Raw genomic sequence first — 20,527 nt, 5'->3', positions numbered from 1 at the left:
AATTCAGAAAGCTTCTATTCTGCAATTAAGGTTTCTAAATTTTAATGTCTACAAGCATGCTGTGTACTTAAGCTACACAGGTAATGAAGATGTAGTCAATATGTTCAATGGAGCCTAAACCAGAATTCAGCTGACCAGCCACTCTAAGCCATAACTAATCTCTCTCTAGGCTCCTCTGAGTTTATTTACTAGGCCTCCATCAGCTATCACGGAACCTTAAGATACCTGACACAGCAATACACATACACGCAAACTTACAGTAAGATACCTATATTTTTGCATTTGTATCTCAAACTGAACCCCACCTCTGCTGTTCACAGTAAGCCCACAGGTAGGAAGGCCAAAGACTAAGGAACCTCGGAGTTCCAGATCTGACAGACCTCTAAACACAGAAATTCCCATGTATTGGTGAGTAATATGCAAACACATTCAAAGGCATGCTAGATGATAACTTCAAATTTTATGGGGAGTCATATTTAAGCATCTCATACAGGCAGCTACTGTCAGTTTTATAATTGCTAGAGGAAGTGCGTATTTCTCGGAGTTCAGGTAAACACCACTATACAGGCATTTACACGCAAGAAGTAACCCAATACGCATTTCTCATGGTCCCCAACATGCTCTGCTGTACCACAGAATTCAAGCAGGGATATACGAAGTGCCAAGACTGATTCTTCCTGCAAAGACAAGACAGAATGTGAAAATAAAGACAAGGCCATGCAGATAAGATGTATTAAGTCATATGGCTAAGATCCCAATTAGGAGAGGTGTCCTGGGTTCAGCTGGGATAGAGTTAATTTTTACAGGAACCTGGGAGGTGGGGGCATAGCCGGGGCAGCTGACCTGAACTAGCCAAGGAGCTATTCCATACCATGTGCCATCCTGCCCAGTATATAAATGGGGAGCGGGCCGGGGGGTGGTCTCTGTTTTCGGTGGGGGAAGTGGCGGAGCGTCGGGTCCCGGGTGGTGAGCAGTTGCACTGTGCATCACTCTTTTTTTTTTGTATACTTTTTCATTAGTGCTGTTGTTGTTGTTGTAATCTCTTTGTGTTTGTCCCAGTAAACTGCCTTTATCTCAACCCTCGAGGTTCCAGTTTCTTTTTCTTTTCTCTCCTCCATCTCCTCCCCATCCCACCGGAGGGGGGCGGAGGAGTGAGCGAGCGGCTGCGTGGTCCTTTGTTACCGGCCGGGTTGAAACCACGACAAGAGGTAAAGGGTTGGCACAGGTATAAAGCTGACTTTATTTGATGGAGGAAGGAAATTAACTTCTTTTTTTTAAAAAAAAAATAATCCTTGTTGGAGCAAAACATACAAGACAGGATGGGGGAAGGTGGGGATCTGAATGTGCATACTACTGTATGCAAGACTGTAGTCCAGCTCAAAATCAGGACCTGCTTAGTCTGCTTTCACTGGGCATTTGGGAACCCTGTCTCTCAATAAGAAACTGCAAAATGAATAGGAACAACTGACAAACTAGACCTGGATGATCAACAAAAGAGTATCATTGTATATATGTATCATTATAATTCTACAAATAGCATTTGGCTTTCTTCTTTTCTAGGAGAAAACCTGAGAGCTTATATGAATGTGTGTGAATGTGAATAAGTGTATTTTAAGGTCACACTGAAAAGCTGAATTATTAAGAAACTTGGTTCTTCTCTATCGTGCACATAATCCTTACACACGTTAAAGACTGTACATCAAGTTATATATACTGTTCAAGATAAAGAAGTCTGGGTCTTTTTTTGAGTAACATTCTTACCTTCTTTTCTTTGAGTTTTATGTTATGTCAGATTGTACTTAGCACAAGATAAACAATAAGAGGTCACAGACTTCAGTGCTATACCACCGAAATACAATTGCCAGCCACAATAAAGTCCTAATGAGCCCAGCTGTTGTCAATGGGAGGTTGCCTCAGCAACTAAGTTATGCCAGAAGATAACTATCCATGCAGTAGAAGGGGATGACAGTCAGTTGCCCAACCAAGATGCAAAAAGTATAAAAACTTTTCAACTGCTCAAGTCGAAGGGAAGCTTTATGCATCAGGAATCTACTGACATAAAGGAAGATACTGACTTGCTGAATACAAAAGGATCTAGAAACTCCCCCAAAAATGCAGAGTTAGAATAAGGACGTTTTGTTTAAACAGGAACATGTTTGGATTGCCAGTCTTGCAGGTAAAACTTCCTTCGCTCATGTGTTCATGTCCTCCTGTGCTGTCCAAGAACTAAATTTGATTTAAATCATACTTTTAGATTTACTTTTAAAGAAAACAATGTGAAAGGGTGCTCGTGCTCTTGAGTTTTAGTGAAAGAGTGCGAGATCAAGGCTGGGTTCAGTAAACAGCAAGATGGTGAATTCCAGCTCTCTGGTAGGAAGTTAAAAAAAAAAAAAAAAGTGGTAGAATCAAAGGGAGAGGCATTTCCTGAGTACAGGCTCCAGAGGCCACTGACACTTTTTAATCCAGGAGCTGGTTCTCTGATGGTATACGGCAGGTGGACAAGAAGAGTCACTACCAAGTCACACAGTATTTTTACCTTTATTTCCTAAGAAAACTAAACTTTCACATTTTATGTCTGGGCAGGAAAGGTTATTTCCCACTGTGTCTGTCTCCCCTACTCCAGAAACATTTAACCCACTGGCCAGTTTCAATCAAATTGACAAATGCCTAGAAAACTTAAAGACATGATCCTACCCACGTGTTAGTAATTGGGTATTAAATATTCAGATGTGCAGGCACTTTTACCAAGGTCACTAAGCAAGACTCTAAAATAAAGTTGTTTTTGAAAAAGAGAGGAAGTGTTCATGAACTAAAAGGATAAAAATAATGGAATAGGATCTGTTTTGCTCACTAAATTACTAAGTGGTCTTGAAAAAGAATAGTCTGGTAGAGATGAAAAAGTATCCAGGATAGGTTTTACTGGTAAAAAATAAAGCTGGCTGCAAAAAGTTGCAGAAAGCTGTCGTGCCACTGAATAATAAAATGCCAAATTAAATTCAGTCTGGATATACACACAGAGGGAAAAACTCTGTAAAGCATACACATCTGATGCTGTCCTTGACATTAACCACTAAGACTGGACTAAGCTGGACTAACTACAGTTACCTGAAAGCACTCATATTAAACAGGAGAAAAGACATGAGAAATTGTAAGTACAGAAATAAAGAAAGAACTAGAAAACAACTTCATCTCACTTTATGAATCTATGGTGTGGTCATCTCTTAAAGAAGTTTGTTTAGTATATGACAGAAACAAAATTTATCATTGTCGTGGTTTAACCCCAGCCAGCAACTAAGCACCACGCAGCCGCTCACTCACTTCCCCCCATCCAGTGGGATGGGGGAGAAAATTGGGAAAAAAAAGTAAAACTCCTGGGTTGAGATAAGAATGGTTTAATAGAACAGAAAAGAAGAAACTAATAATGATAATGATGACACTAATAAAATGACAACAGTAGTAATAAAAGGATTGGAATGTACAAATGATGCGCAGGGCAATTGCTCACCACCCGCCGAATGACACCCCGCCAGTCCCCGAGCGGCGATTCCCTGCTCCCCCACTTCCCAGTTCCTAAACTAGATGGGACGTCCCATGGTATGGAATACACCGTTGGCCAGTTTGGGTCAGGTGCCCTGGCTGTGTCCCCTCCCAACTTCTTGTGCCCCTCTAGCTGTCTCACTGGCTGGGCATGAAAAGCTGGAAAATCCTTGACTTTAGTCTAAACACTACTGAGCAACAACTGAAAACATCAGTGTGTTATCAACATTCTTCTCATACCGAACTCAAAATATAGCACTGTACCAGCTACTAGGAAGACAGTTAACTATCCCAGCTGAAACCAGGACAATCATAAAACTATAAAGACTACAGAGAAGAAAGGTAAGCACAAAAAGTGCATGAAATGGCTTCTATAAGTACAGATATTTTCAGCTTGGAAAAGGATTGATTGCATACAGAGACAGAAAACAGTTTTGAAGCAGGTGATGGGGGAAAAGTGAATAAAGAATGATTTGACACAATTTCTCATAATCAAAGAAATAAGTGGAAGTGAATTCAAAAGAATCTTTTGTTAAATCAAAGGAGGAGAATTTTTTCTCACACTGCATAAAAAAATTGCAAAAAATCGCTGACAGGATGTTTTAAACTACAGATTTTAAAACAATTAGATACATATTTAATAATACTCAATGGACATTTTTGTAAAAAAATGCATAACAGATAAAGATATAATAAAGCTTCTGAGTAGTAGAAGATGGGAGGGTATGTACCTTCCCCACTCTTTTGCTCTCGCTCTGAATATTTGTTGTTGTCCACCTAACCTAACCTGGTTCAAGGATCTTTATGGTCCAAAAAATGCTTTGTATAAAAAAAGACCAGACCACTGAGACAGTGAGAGGTCTTATGCTCCTGCTGAAGAAAAGGACAAGAACAATTGTCTACTTAATATTATGGGCTTAATATGGAAAAGAGATGTTAGAACTGCCATAAAAAGAAAAATATTCCTGGCCATGAAAAATTAAACCTGCTTTCAGTAGATGTATTGTGAGTCTCTTGTCTCAGGTGGCTTAAGACTTTTAGACCAAAGTAGTAATAATATCTCTCTTGTACAGATGCTCTGGTGTCTGTTGAGAAATGCACCCGTATTTCAACTTTAATTGATTTTTTTTTTTTTTTAAATAAATATTAATCACAAGCACCTCAACTGAAAAACAGACTTAAATTATTCTCGTGTTCAGGGAATCAAAATCTCTGAGTCCATGTACAAAATGGAAACACAGGAAAAAAACTGTAACTATTTTTGAACATTTCTTAAACTTCAGTGACTGATGGACAGACACATAACATTATTACATGTAACCTTTTTCTCTCCCCTCTTTTCCCCCTCTCTCTTTTCTTTTTTTTCAGCAGGAGGTGGTTGTGTTGAAATTTTTGTAACCAAATTTTTATTTTAATATGTTCCTGGAGTTAGAACTCTACTTTCACATTTGGATAAAGAGAAACCCTGTGCTTCTGCAGTGTTTCATAACCTTCAATAAGATTTTTGGGTCCTCAGCACTACTGGAAAATGATACCAATGTTGTTTATTAAATATAACATTAGATGTCTACTTTTAAACAAAATCCCCTTGATCAAAAGCTAGTAATGAGCTACATGAATGATACTAACAAATAAATGGGAAACAAAAATGTCTGTTACCATATTGGTCAATAGAGTATATGAGGTCCAACATGAAATACATGACAATAAAAATGAACACTAAGTCAAAGACAGGGAAAATAAACTTCATCCCTCTTTGAAGAAGGAAAGGCTATAAATGGCTGGTCAAGTACATGTGATACTACTTGGTCTAATGAAGATAAATTTACATTTTCCAGAAAAATGAGATAACGTTTATTTTAAGAAAAGGAAGCATTAGTCTCCTGGATGAAGAAAGATTAAATTTCAAGGAGGGAAAAATACGTTTTTCTGGACTCACTTGCAGGATTTCAGGAAGAGAGGCATAAGCCAGTAGGTTCTACCAGCAATGCATGCTCTCTATTGAAGTTTGTCTAATGGATTCAACCTGAGAAATGTACCATCTACCATGAACTAAAATCTCAGGAAAAGACAGCAAATAAGCTGGAAAAGGATAAGAAATCATTCTGGTTTAAAACTAGGGTTCGAATCACAGCTCTGCTCTCTCATCCTCTCTCCCTTGCACTGGCTGTGGTACTCATCAGCCCCCTCACTGCGCTAACCTGAAGAAAACTAACAGATACTGCCAAGGAGCAGGGGGTAACAGGAACTAAGAAAAAAACCTATTTCAGCAGCAAGACAGTAAATCAACCACCAGTATTGTCCAATTCTACCAGTGTTATTACTTGCTTTTTCCTATACCTTTTGTAAATCTCTGTAACTGTTTTGCATTTTACAGGGTAGGATTATACACTTTAATTTGCATTTATTTTCCATGGTAAGCCTTAAGATACCTTGGTAACACTGAAGTTTTCCTCACACAAGAACAGGGTAAATCTGTAAAGTAGGACAGCAGGGCACTATAAACAGTACCTATCTCACCTGCTTGTTTTGGTGTAGTCAATGAGTCTGAGTGTGTGACTCATTTCAACTACATCAGCCTACTGGTGGGCTGGCAATACAGCAGTCAGCTCAATGGTACTAAGCAAAAAGGCTTCTTGGCAGGAAAAAATATTAGGCTGTACACTTGAACTCTAAACATTCACACGACACTTGCCACCTTGTATTTAAAATTGAAAACTAATACACATACCTGCTACGATTTTTTTCATTCCCATCCCCCCGCCCCCACCCCCAAGCATGTTTTTAGCTATGGAACTTGTGTCAGTGTCTCTTCTGCAAATTATGCACTACTACAGTTACTTACACAGAGAAATCACTGCACAAAAGACAACACAAAAAGGTAATTTATGTAAGCAGATCAGAAGGAAAACACGGTAATGAAAAACACATGCACTCCGTTCTACATGAAAAGTAAATAAAATGAAGTACTTACATGCCAATGAAAATTCTTATCGTATTTAAAACAGCAGTCAGTATAACACCATGTTATCTTGTATCAGGATGATTTGATGGAATTGTTAAAGACTTACTTCCAGCTTCAAACTGCCCAGAAATCAAATGTAGTTTTGAACTCAATATTTAAGCAGCTTAAAATACTGATAGTTAAAACTAAACACTGTTCTGCTCTAAGTATTGGTATATAACCACTGACTTTCAAGACTTGTATTGCCATTTCTAGTAAAGGATGAAGATCTTAGACTGGATGCCATCACTGTAAAGGCACTGCTTCCTCTATCCCCCAACAGAGAAGTATGCAGCTACTTAAACACAGTGGCTCTTAAAAGTGCCTGTCGTGGTTTAACAAGGACAACACACACTTTTAAGAAATAAAATAAACCCAAAGAAAAACTTGATGCAAACTTCAATAAAATGTCTTAAACTGAAGCAAGGATATTTTCTGAGGTTTTGATAGTAAACATTTAAAAGATTTTTCTAGAGTAGAACAGTACAGATGCTGAGCATGGAGACATCCCCAACACTTTTAATACAATATGTTGAATATTTTAAGTCAGAGTTAGAAGCCAACAGAAGTCAGTTTCAAATACACAAAGCAATCTTTAAATTAGTGTCAAAACGCTCCTCTGGCAAGGAACAAATATAAAACTAACTTGCATTTCATAAGTCTATAGAAATATGTTAAACACTTATATATCCTGAATAATTCATCCATCATGCTATCTCATTTTACCAATCCTTTATGCCAAAAAATATGACGAAATGTAAGATAAAAGGCAAGAGATAATAAAAAGATAAAACTGAGGTCTTAAGTTACACTATTTTGGTTTGCAGAATCTTTCACACTTGTCAAAGTCTATGAACATTCATATTAATCAGTTCTACAGATTTCCATTTTGAAAGAATTTACAAGGTATTTACAGCATTCAACTTTAAAAAAAAAAACAAACAACAAAAAAAACAATAGTAAAGCCCGAATCAAGTGAAAAAGTGGGATAATTCATTAAAATGTAATTCAGGTTAAAGAATAAATCAAACTAAATATTTATGGCTAAGAAGTTCTCACAACATATCCTTTGTAAGCAAGATACATAATGTCTTTAATTTTTCTACTTTACAAAGTCCTGCTACAGAAGACAGTGATATATTTTAATGGTTTTCATAAATACAGTTGCAGAACACCAGAGTATTTACTGGTGAGAATTTGGGAACCTTTCCAAATTTCCCTTCCCCTCAACTCTAACTAGCTCAAGTACAGGTATTATACGTTCAATGATTTACTTCACAGAGCATAACAAATGACTGATGAATCCTAAATTAAACTAGACAGAAAATGTGACACCAGCCTGAGTATCTTTGCAACTGTACATACTGAGACAGAGGTGGACATCATTTAAATCTCCAATCCTATTCTCACTGAAGTCAACGGAAGAACCACAACAAAGTTTGAGAGACAGAATGTGATTCTAACAACTCCAGACAACTACAGTTATCTATCGCACTAGGAAATACATAACAGCAGACTATTTAAGTGTGCTGTCATTCCTCTGAAAACCCCTGCTGCAGTTCATGAGAAAATGGGGCCTGCTCTGAGAATGACCAATCTGAAATTTAAACTGGAGACAGCACAATATTTATCTTTCCACTGCCGACAGAGGAAAACATGCAGCTCAGCGAGACAAAGCATTATTTCAGCTTTGATGGGGAGAGAGGAAGACAAAGACGACAACACTTTTTTCTGTGAAAACATCATCAACAGGGTCCTCTCTTTCAAAAGAGGCCACTGTTCTCTAATCCTTGGGAGGGGAAGGAAGCTATCCACCATCACCTTGGATTTCTGCAGGAAATGGGGGACCCAGAATGCACCCGCGGTGCAGACAAAGGAATTCGACAGTCCCGCCTGTCTTCCCATTCCTTCCGCACGAAGGAATCTGACTGTCCCACCTATCCTGACCCTCCTGTGCCGTTCCTGAATCATGCCACACACTGGGCCTCAAGCTGCCTGTAAACAGCACCTTGCAAAATGCCCGTCCTTTCCCGTGAGCCGTAAGGTAGGTAAAGTCTGAGCAAAAGCATCACATCAGCAGTGTCAGGATGCCTGTAGTCCCTGCTGTGACTAATATGACATTGCAACATGATTAGCTCACCTTCTCTCTGAACTTATACTGCAGTTAAAGGTATTTCTGTTTACAGTAGTTGGAGAATATCATGGGGGAAAAGTCAGTACATGCACATCCTGAGTAGCCACTAAAATGGCAGAAGGCATAGGTGTGGAAATCTAAGGAGAAACCCCATGTTTTCCTACTTTTCCACTTTAGGACACATGAGGTACCAAAAGCAAGCCTGGTAACATCATCATCAGCCTTTGAGTACAGCAAGAAAAGCAGTTAAGCATCTACCTTGGCCCTTGAAATTATTAGTAGGATTGGTCCTTCCATCAGTATCTGGAAAGCTACATTTCTTTCAAAAATAGATCCCCTATTATATTTCTGCCTTTACAGATTTACATCTCTCTTTCAAATCCAACATAACGGGTCCATCCATAGCTAGACTCTCTGACAAACTTCTTTACCAATGTATCTCTAAATGACATTTTGGCCTATAGCAGGCTTTACAGTTAAAAATATGAATCAGAAGATAAAACTAATCGAACAAATTCCACCTCTAAAGTGTTTTCCATTTGGAAAGCAGCACTGCTGATACAGTTGTAAATTATTAAGTTAGAAATCATACACAACAGAATGGCTTAGTGACAAGTTATTTGTGTAAATATCTATAATGTTATTGCTTAACACTTTAGCAAAAACTTTGCACAAACTTTACCAGCTCTTGTAGGTTCACTGCATTTATCATCCATACTATCAGGTTGATGAGATCCATATTATAAGTAGATAATAAGTTAGGTATAAGCACAACTGAAATCTGATAAACAACTTGTGGAATTATTCAAGGTTGTTTCAGAAAAAGGGTTGGTAATATACGTGACTGTCTATATCAAGATATCCTTACTGGTTTTAAATACACTGTTCACCAAAATGCATGCACAACAGTCTGCTAAATAACAAAACCTAGGAAACAGTACAGATCTGCTGCACCTGCCGAATCAAAACACAGAATTACTCCTTAAGCATGTTTAATATACAAAATTAATCCCACTCTAGGTATAAGAATCCCATTTAGGTATTTAAGTATAAGAAAACTCAATTTAAAAGATACATATTTATGTTGGATTTCCAAGTATTACAATTTTAAATACTACAAAGAACTACTGTAATATAGCAGAATTTGTTAAAAATCAGAATTAATAATCAGAACCACTTATTATGGATAAAGATCCTATTGAAGTGTAACTTGAGAGGTGCCTTGAGCAATGAGAAAGGGTTCCTTACAGCATGGCAACAGTTAATTTGACAAAGTAACCACATGCTTAGTCTTCAAAAGAAATTTCTCAACATTATCATAGAATCATAGCTCACAGATGAGCTCAAAGTGAAGTTTGGGCAAAACCAGCTATTTCTTGGGCACATATGGATGGTTAGCTGGATTAAGGAAGAGCTTTTACATGATTTTAGCACATTGATGAGACTAATGATCAAGTACCAAATGCAGTGCTAGAGTTAGCATGGCAAAAAAAACCTTCCAGAGTTAGAAATGCTGCAGCAGTAGCCAAAAATTATTCAAAATGAGAGAAATTAGCTATACTGAAACAATCATTCAGTTTATCAGAAAGATCTTATAAAGAATAAATATCTTCCACTGCAAGAAAATGCCAGGTAATAGCAGATATTAAAATGAATAACATATATTATAGTGAGACAAAGCAGGTAAAAGGACCCCACATGGAACAATAGCTAAATTCAATTCAGTAATTTGTTGAAGATGAACAACCAAATAAAACCTGCAAGGATACCACCTCTTAGGATAGATTAACAGTAGAAGTGATAGTTGTCTCATTTCTTAACATCTTCTTATCAGATTTGGATACCATTCTACAAAAGACACTTCACTGAAACGACTTACTGGACTCATTAAATGAATAACAAGCAATTCTTAACCCTCTATTAGAGATCTAGATAGATTATCTAACTGGACAATCTGGCACTAAAGTGTATGAAACTAACTAAACACTACTACATAATGACTAGATGGAAAAACACTGATATTAAAGATGTTATGTCTCTTTACAGGACAAATTATGAGTTATTCACATATTTACTAAGCTAATTCAGTTGAAAATTCTTACGGAATTTAAAATATTGTTATTTTTCTTCCTTTTTCTTTTTTCATTAACTCTAACAACAAAGATAGATAAGGATATAGCATTTAAATACATAATAAAAAAACTGCAACCAGAAGGTACTGGAACATCAAGTAACAGAACTAAGAACAAGTAAACAGTTTTTCTCTGATATCAATTCCTTCACTTGACAGTCAGGCAAAAATTATTGAGGAAAAATAATTACCTCAACTAGAGGTCAGTAACATAAGGAGTTTTGTCTGGACAAACAATAACGCAGAAGATATGACAGAAGGATGAATGCTGAGAACTGGAGACTGGAAGCTAGTATTGGATTGAGTAGTTTAGCAGATAGGCAGTAAGAAGCGTGGAACTCAGAACTGATGGAGGGCATTGATTAAATACAATTCAATGTTTTGGTTCTCTGAAGAGACAGAAGGGAATATTGACATTAACCCATGCTTTGAGTGAGTGTTCATTTTAGTACTATAAATTATCATGACATCAAGTGCTTGGTTTTGAAGGGCAAGAATACTGAAGACACTAAACGTTTCTAAGTGGTAATGATCACTGAAGGCTTTTTCTCTTATGATGATTCTCAGATGACACTAAAACAAAAAGTTCAAGAAAAAAAACACACACAAACATACTGGCATGTCCAAAACACATTATCAGAGTTATGGAGGTTTAAAAAAGTACTTACTTGGTATGTGTCCCATAACCTGATGGTACACCGTAAAGGGACTTCCCTCATCAGCAAGTTATTCATCCAACGGAAAGCAAATTGCAAGTATTTCACCTCATGCTGATCCAAGTGCCTATGAACTTGTTCTGAAGAGAGAATAAACAGACATTTTACTGCAACTTTTCTGAAGTCCTTAAGTATCAAATACATTGTCTGAATAAATAAAATACTCCTCCAATCTCAAGCAAATAAAATGTGGCAGTGCATGCAAACTCTTACAACTGAATGAAAATCCCCAAAATAGAAATTACTAGTTAAACATTATGTTGGATTTATTTTTCTGCCTCTAGATGGCTTAAACAACTGCTCTCAGTTGTGCTACCTAAGAAAAGATTAAGGTCAGAGCTTTACAATATACCACAAAAAAATATACAAAGTTATAAAGTTAAATGATTAGGTACATATACCCTCACTAATTTCTTAGGCTACAAATTATTTGGGGTAAGACGACAAGAAACAAGGTATGTAAATATCGTAATGGCTTCCAAAAATAGTGTTGGTAATAAAAAGAAGACAACATTAAATTAACAAGGCAAAGAAATATAAGGAAAGTACATGTAAAGGTTGCATTCAACTGAGACAAAAAAGTAAGATTAATGTGTAGGAAACAGAGTGAGCAAATTTTAGTAAGTTGCAGCTTAAATAATTTCTTGGTATAACAAATAAATACAAATAAAAACCAGTACAAATCAACGGTTTCTAAAGCAGTACTCATACACGCTGTGTTTATTGTAGCATGTTTACTATTTGAAAGCTGTGATAATCACTTGTATGGGTTATGAGCTAACAGAACTAATGTACTACATGGCTTTTATATATTTAGTAGAATTTACTCCAAAAAGGATCACAGACATTCTGTTAACAGGTTTTAGCTAACAGGCTCAAGTATGACATTGGCATGGTGTAAATGACAAATACTGCAGAAATGCTAATGTCTTATTTTGGATACATTTATTACCAGAAGTCTTTGTTAAAGCCTAAACAAGACATTCCTACTGTCTCTCTTTATACAAACACATTCTTGGGAGATTTTGCTACCCAAATCATTTTTCATCCACATTCACAGAGACATATTACCAGCTAAAACAATGAGTGCATGCTGATCTTACAAATTTTACATTTCTCAGAAAGATCTAAAAAGACACTGAAATTCTAAATGAACAAAAAAAATAATGCAAAGAGTATGGTAGCACTGTTACAGGAAACATTACTTAAAGATTAAGGTAACAGATGTTAAATTACACTAAATTATAATATAGACTGAAGTTGTTCAAATCTTTTTTTTTTTTTTTCCTCAAGATGTATTTTCTGGCTATATGAAAGTGTCAGCCAATACGATACAGTTGTTTCAATATGGAAGGAAGAAGCAGAAATTTTTTAGATTTTAAAAACAATCAACAGTGAGCTTTTTTAAAAATAAAATCAGTCACAACACGTTACACCAAAGGTCCACATATGACAACATCCTGTTTCCAGTGGTGTCTGAAAACAAATACCCATGGAAATGTATAAAGCACAGGTATTTCTCCATGGCACTTCTCAGCCTATACCCATGTGTGGCTAAAGCACTCTTCAGCAGACCTGGTATCTATATTCCTAAAGTCATATCCTTCTGTAATATAAATATACACAAATATATAAAACCATATGTACATCTTAAAACTATCTGTTACCTCCCCTGGGAACTTTTTAAAGTTGTAGCTGTATATAAAGACGTGTCAATCTGTAAATGATTCATTTCATTTCTAGGTATAACACTAACCAGCCAACTAGATACTTCTGCTATACAATAGACTGAACTGCTACTATGGGATGTGAAAAGGTAGAGAATGAGGGTGGTGAGGTAATGATCTTGTGCTCTTTTAAGTGATCTCATCAAGTCTTGGATAATCCCTCTCCTTCTCTGTCATTACGTGTACAAGAAAAGTACTACAGCATTACCACTGTATATTATGCCTACATATTGTCGATATTTCTAAACTCTGAGAGAACTCTGTGATAGATCTTCCACTACCCGTAATAGCCTCAGCCTTCCAGCTTCAAAACCCTGTGACTAATCTTCATCCTTCCTCTACAAACCTAATATCCTCCCATCACCTTCACACCCTTCTTTTCCAGGCTTTCTGCAAAAATCATCAGCTGCCCCAGCTGGGAAAGAGACAACAGTCAATATCAAGGCTAGTTCTGAGCTCTGCATAAAGTGAGCAACATGTGCAAACGCAACTACTATCTAGATGCCACTCCAGACACAACAGCTAACTATGGGCCTCACTCTGCAGCCCTTCCTCAGCAGCACTGCTAATCTGTGTCAGTTTTGGTTTTGGTTTTTTTTTGTTTTTGGTGGTTTTTTTTTTAAATAATCAACTAATGAGCTTTATAAAACTCGTGGAATTCTGCACGGTGGAGACTCTTCTCCCTCTCTAAAGTGCTGATGAAGCAAGTCCTCAGCTTGAAAAGCTATTGGAAGCAGAAGACAGATGTGGTAACTACATATGTTCTGTAACCTTAGAGAAATAGGCTTAAAAACGAAACAAGGCAGTTTATATGTAGAAGTCTACATTTTAAAGACAGTATAACATTCAGAAGCCTCTGTATTTTCATTTTCCACACAGAGGTCTTACATGCCTCTAACTTCTAAACAGTTAGGTTATAATAGAATAGAACAGAACAATTGGAAGGGGCCTGCAACAATCATCTTGTCCAACTGCCTGACCAATTCACGGCTGGCCAAAAGCTAAAGCATGTTGTTAAGGGCACTGTCCAAATGCCTCAAACACTGACAGGCATGGGGCATCAACCTCCTCTCCAGGAAGCCTGTTCCAGTGTTTGACCACCCTCTTAGTAAAGAAATGCTTCCTAACGTCCAGTGTGAACCTCCTCTGGTGCAGCTTTGAACTGTTCCCACACATTCTGTCACTGGATCCCAGGGAGAAGAGCTCAGCACCTCCCTTTCCACTTCCCCTCCTCAGGAAGCTGTAAGAGACCAATGAGGTCAACCCTCAGCCTCCTTTTCTCCAGACTAGGCAAGCCCAAAGTCCTTAGCTGCTCCTCACAGGACATGCCTTCCACCCCTTTCACCAGCTTTGTTGCCCTCTGCTGGACACATTCAAGGACCTTCACATCCTTCTTAAATTGTGGGGTCCAGAACTGCACAGAGTACTCAAGGTGAGGCCACACCAACATTGAATACAGTGGGATAACCACCTCTTTTTGACTGGCTGGTTATACTGTGTTCAATGCACCCCAGGATGGGGTTTGCCCTCTTGGCTGCCAGAGCACACCCCTGACTCCTATTGAGCCTGCTGTCGACCACCACCCCCAGATCCCTTTCTGCAGGGCTGGTCTCCAGCCACTCCTCTCCCAATCTATACTTTTGTCTGACTTTACTCCATCCCAAGTGCAAAATCTGGTACGTGTTCTTGTTAAATTATCAAATGTTAAATAAATCATTGCTGATTGCCCAATGCTCCAATCTATCTAGATCCCTCTACAAGGTCTCCTGCCACTTTAGTATCATCATCAAACCTGCTAATGGTGCATTCAACTCTTGCATCCAGATCACCGATAAAAATACTGAACAGAACCAGCCCTAGAAGTGAACCTCGAAGGACACCGCTGGTGACCGGTAACCAGCCAGATGTAGTGCCATTCACTACAACCCTTTGAGTTCTGCCCTTCAGCCAGAAGGCTGCTTCTTCCTCCAGTGTAGCATTATTAGGTCAGTTGTTCAGGACAAATACAGAATTACTATAGTGTATCTGCCTTTGCTCTAGGCAAATTTTGCTGCAAGTTAAATATACTGAAGTGAGATACTAAGTTAAAATTTATTTTTTAAATGTCACATTTAGATACCTATATTGCAGACTACTATAATTAGATAATCCACTACACATCAAGCAGGATGCAAAAAAAGTTTTATTTCTAACGGAAGTTACTAACTCGCAAACATTTTTCTTCTTCACACAGCAGAAACAAATTTCATTTGGTTGCTTGAAGCCATTGAAAGCAAGTAATGAAGAACAATAAATTGTCAGTTGTGATATTTCAATTACAGGTGTTAATAGGCATAATGAATTTCTTGAAAGTTGCTTTCTAGTCTAACGAGTTGAAAAACAGACTACTAAACTCCGTGCTTTTTATACAATTGATGCAAGACTGGAATAGAACATGCATTGAGTAAAAAAACTAATTCTTCTTACTTTGTAAGTAATTGTGAGTAGAGGCTATTTTGCTGATAAAGGTAATTTGGACAGTCATAATCTAAATTTAAATTTTCCATTTCAATGAAAATAAGTACATGTGTGCAATGAACAAGCAAGATATATAATTAGTCAGCTTTCAGACTTCCAAGTATTTTATAAAAAATACTTCTACTGCATTTTTTGATAGTAAAATTATTTTACAGTTTTTTAAAAAAGATAGTTCTTACAAAAAATTCAAAAGAAAGAACAATTACATTTAATAAGTTTCCCAATACTTTCAATAAATCTATATATAAAGTTTTGGTGGAGCAAGTATTCCGATTAAAGAATAAAATACATTATACAGATGCATTCCAAAGTAGCATACTGCCAAAAAATGTATTTTGTACATAAAAAGCATCTATAGCCATTTATAATTTTAATAAATATACTTATTGGATATATTAGTTTGAATGATCACATTTAGCCACATTAAAAAAAAGCTTCTCATGGTAGAAGGACCTATACACATAAAATATTTATTGTTAATGTTTAATGTCAGCTTCTTATGCTGTTTTACTGATTTCAAAATTGAAGTTGCATGTGACTACAGAATCACAAACTAAAGTCACACTTAAGGACAGAAATAACCTGTACTAAAGCATGACTCAACTGCTATCCTGACTGGGGGATACTGTTAGAATGAGTGCATACGCAAGTTACATATAAGCAAAGAGGAACCGCAAAATAATAGCAAAATTATGCATGAACTGCCAAATTACAGTGGCACAGCATGGTGCCACTGTATCCATCTGTATAATTTATTACTTCAGAATATTAGCCTTATGGTGTTGCCCTTTAACATTCCTACCAATCTTAGCAATCTTTTCTGATGTTTGACTTTAGACCTAGTTTTGACTTTTTTTTTATGTTTTAAAGTTCATTTTTTACTCGTATTTCATACCCAGGGCACTTCATTTTTAACTCCATTTTATCAATATTTCATTCTAAATACAAAAAGCATTAATTGTTAAAAAATCTCAAGTGCAGTTAAGCTAAGAATCTCTGATGAATAGGCCTTTTAGTTCAATGAAAGGAAGAAAACGGTATTTCTCATGAACAGCCACACAATTCTTCTTGGAAAGTGTACACTAGCTACAAGAGTAACCACTCTGGTACCAATCCAAAATGAACAGTAAAATAAGGAGCCAACCTTTGCCACAGAGACTTACTGGCACTGCCATTTACACGCAGTGATGTTTGTGCATTGGTCCTTAACGTATGAATACATGCTATAGAAATATGCTAATACTCTTGTTTTCCATAGAATCCTAGAATCATTTAAGTTGGAAAAGACCTTTAAGATCATTGATTCCAACCATTAACCTAACACTGCCAAGTCCACCACTAAACCATGTCCCTAAGTGCCACATCTACGCGGCTTTTAAATACCTCCAGGGATGGCGACTCAACCATTTCCCTGGGCAGCCTGTTCCAATGCTTGACAACCCTTTCAATGAAGAAATTTTCCTAATATCCAATCTAAACCTCACCTGGCACAACTTGAGGCCATTTTCTCTTGTCCTATCGCTTGTTACCTGGGAGAAGAGACCGACACCCACCTCGCTACAACCTCCTTTTTAGGTAGTCATAGGGAGTGATAAGGTCTCCCCTCAGCCTCTTTTTCTGCAGACTGAACAACCCCAGTTCCCTCAGCCACTCTTCACAAGACTTGTGCTCCAGACCCTTCACCAGCTTCGTTGCCCTTCTTCGAATATGCTCCAGCACCTCAATGTCTTTCCTGTAGTGAGGGGCCCGAAACTGAACACAGAGCTAGAGGTGCGGCCTCGCTAGTGCCGAGTACAGGGGGACAACCACCTCCCTGCTCCTGCTGGCCACACCATTGCTGATGCAGGCCAGGATGCTTTTGGCCGCCTTGTCCACCTGGGCACACTGCTGGCCCATATTCAGCTGGCTGCTGACCAGCACCCCCAGGTCCTTTTCTGCCGGGCAGCTTTCCAGCCACTCTTCCCCCAGCCTGTAGCGCTGCATGGGGTTGTTGTGACCCAAGTGCGGGACCCGGCACTTGGCCTTGTTCAACCTCATTCAGTTGGCCTCGGCCCATCGACCCAGCCTGTCCAGATCCCTCTGCAGAGCCTTCCTACCCTTGAGCAGATCAACCTTCCCTTCCACCTTGGTGTTGTCTGCAAACTTACTGAGGGTGCACTTGATCCCCACATCCAGATCATTGATAAAGATATTAAACAGAACTGGCCTCAGTACTGAGCCCTGCGGAACACCACTTCTGACTGGCCGCCAACTGGATTTATCTCCATTCACCATAATTCTTTGGGCTCGGAGATCCTCCCAGGTTTTACCCAGCGAAGAGTATGCCCATCCAAGCCATGAGCAGCCAGTTTCTCCAAGAGAATGCTGTGGGAAACAGTGTCAAAATCTTTACTAAAGTCTAGGCTGACAACATTCCCATGGCACTCTAGCAGGATTTTCTTCTTTCTGGACCATGCCAATAAAGGCAAGCATAATAGACTAATCATTCAGCGACCAGCATAATGGAAGACAAGCCAAAGAAATCAAATGGCATGAAGCACTGTCACATTTCAGAAAACAATTTCCTCATCTACTACAGCTGAGAATCTCCACTGTCTAATTCTCTCTGTTTTTTAAGTAGTCACCTTGTTATTTTTAAAAACTACTAACATTGCAAAGAAATAAATAAATGTCATAATCTATAAACTAAATGATGATAACATAGGCACCTAATAAGAAAGCATGACACTCAGAAGAACCATTGTTTCAAAACTTAAAACCCTTGATTTTTTAAATACATAAAGTCTCTTGCAAAATTAAAATAGGAGCCTGTCTTTATTTTAATTCTCTGATGAATCTTTTGAAAGGTTGATTGGAACTGATTAATAGACCACTGTAATCCAAATTTCTCCTCCTGTCTTCTCTCCATTGGTGAGAAAGATAAAAATCCAGCAAGTTTTCAGCTTCAGAATTTGATGGGAATTTGATAGAATTTGTTGTTTTCCTTAGGAAGCAGTTTTGAAAAAAAATTAATCAGTTAAATTTAAAATCCAGACACCTTTCATCCCATGTTAGGTCAAACATAGTAAGAAATTATTATTTATGACTTAACTCACTCAATTTGACAGTTAATGGTGATAATGAAGCTTCAAAACATAGGTTATATCAAATCCATATTTAAATTTTTAAAATGTTCTGTGACTAACAGTCAAAATATTATAATGGTTAGCATTTCATTACCTCATGGTTGATCAGATTTCTCCCATACTCTACTGTGTAAACATTTACCTTTTACTAGAGATATCAGATTATCAGTTAAGTTTTGCCACTGATCATTAAAAGGATGAATTCTAAAAAAGAAAATCATGTGGTTTAATCTCAAATTCATTCACAAGGGATGTGCTTGCAAGCTTGGAATTTGCCTGACCATTAGATTAAAATCACTAAACTGCACTGCCACAATTTGTGTGATATTGAGTAGGCAACAACGATGCTTCCCTCCTTGCACAATATTGCAACTTCTAGACTACAGAAATGTTTTCATAGCTCAGCCCATTACAAATATGAGATATTATGTACAATCTAAGTAAATAGCGTAAAGTAACATTTCTTTTCCAGTTTCTTCATAATGCTGTGACTTGATACTTGACTGACAGCTTCCAAGTACTAGTTTCCAACTACAAAACTTCAGTACTGTTTTCTTAACTGTGCAAAGCAACCAACCAACTAGATTTTATTCTTAGTGCAGTGCTATAGTGGGCATTTATTTCTACTTAGCTGAACTTTCTAAAAGTGTGGTTAGCTATTAGAAAAAGACAGTATCATAACACAAATGAACACAGCTTACTAGAAAAAGTGTTACCAACAAGGGTTGTCCCTGCAAAACTTGGACTCATGAGACCAGAACCTCCTGAAAAGCAGTGACTGCTTAAGGCTCACCTCTGAGTTACCACAAACATTTGATAAAACTGGTTTTCACAAGCACTGTTTGCAAGCTTCCAAACGTCCTTAGGGGACAAGCATCCCTTTGATCGCATCAGCCCCGACATGGATATGGTCATCCATACCTGTCTTCTACCATTTTGCAGCACATTTTGCTCCAGTCTAGACTCATAGACAGGTGATTAACATGGAGCAGATCATGCAACTTCATTCATTCAGTTAGGGATTCCACAACCAACACATCCACCACCAGCTTGTGTGTACTATCCATTCAGTCAATGTAGTAACAGAATGTTGACATTTTTTCTACTACCCCGAGATTCTTTAAACATTGTCATTTGCTTAAAATTATAACTCCCACATACTGAACTTTGCTGTATAAAAGAAGGAACTTTGCCATCAATAAATGACTGCTTTCTGTTTGAGTACTCTATCCACCAAAAGCAATTTTTATTTCATTCTCTCTCTTCCTGAATAATTTCTACATTGGTCAAAGCCAGTATGTTTATGGGAGAAAAAGGTGAGAGTTTGGAGTAAAATCTCAACACCAAGTGCTGCCAGATGCAGATTAAGGCTTACAACCCCCCAACCTGAATTAATGAAAGTCTGAACAGAAGTAATTGTCAAGACTACAGCTTAGCAATGAGTTATTATTAGTTATGTATATTAGTTTTTATTAATATACATTAATAACAAAAGAAGTTCCTGATGACTGAAAAAGACATTCAAAAGATCATAAATGTGCACTTGAAGACAAGATCTCATTACGATACACAATTCTGCTTCAAGTAATAGTCGGGATCCAAGTAAAAGATTTACATGCTGATTATATCTTGTTCC

General features: G+C 37.6%; 1 protein-coding gene across 5 annotated transcripts in view; it reads right to left on the bottom strand.

The window, feature by feature from the left end:
- The window catches only part of TBC1D22A (TBC1 domain family member 22A), a 189,686-nt gene that overhangs the window by 71,297 nt on the left and 97,862 nt on the right, over positions 1–20,527 (bottom strand). For 4 of the 5 annotated variants that reach the window (XM_049813947.1, XM_049813948.1, XM_049813951.1 and 1 more), the window contains exon 11: positions 11,475–11,602. In XM_049813947.1, the coding sequence (XP_049669904.1) occupies positions 11,475–11,602 (128 nt within the window). Of the gene's footprint in view, positions 1–6,524; positions 6,622–11,474; positions 11,603–20,527 lie in introns of those variants that run through there. The other variant, XM_049813949.1, reaches the window with a different exon arrangement.

The sequence above is a fragment of the Accipiter gentilis genome, chromosome 11 (genome assembly GCF_929443795.1).
Source record: "Accipiter gentilis chromosome 11, bAccGen1.1, whole genome shotgun sequence".
Taxonomy (NCBI): Eukaryota; Metazoa; Chordata; class Aves; order Accipitriformes; family Accipitridae; genus Astur; species Astur gentilis.
Note: the sequence above shows the minus strand (reverse complement) of the source record. Positions and strands in the feature narration are given on the sequence as shown.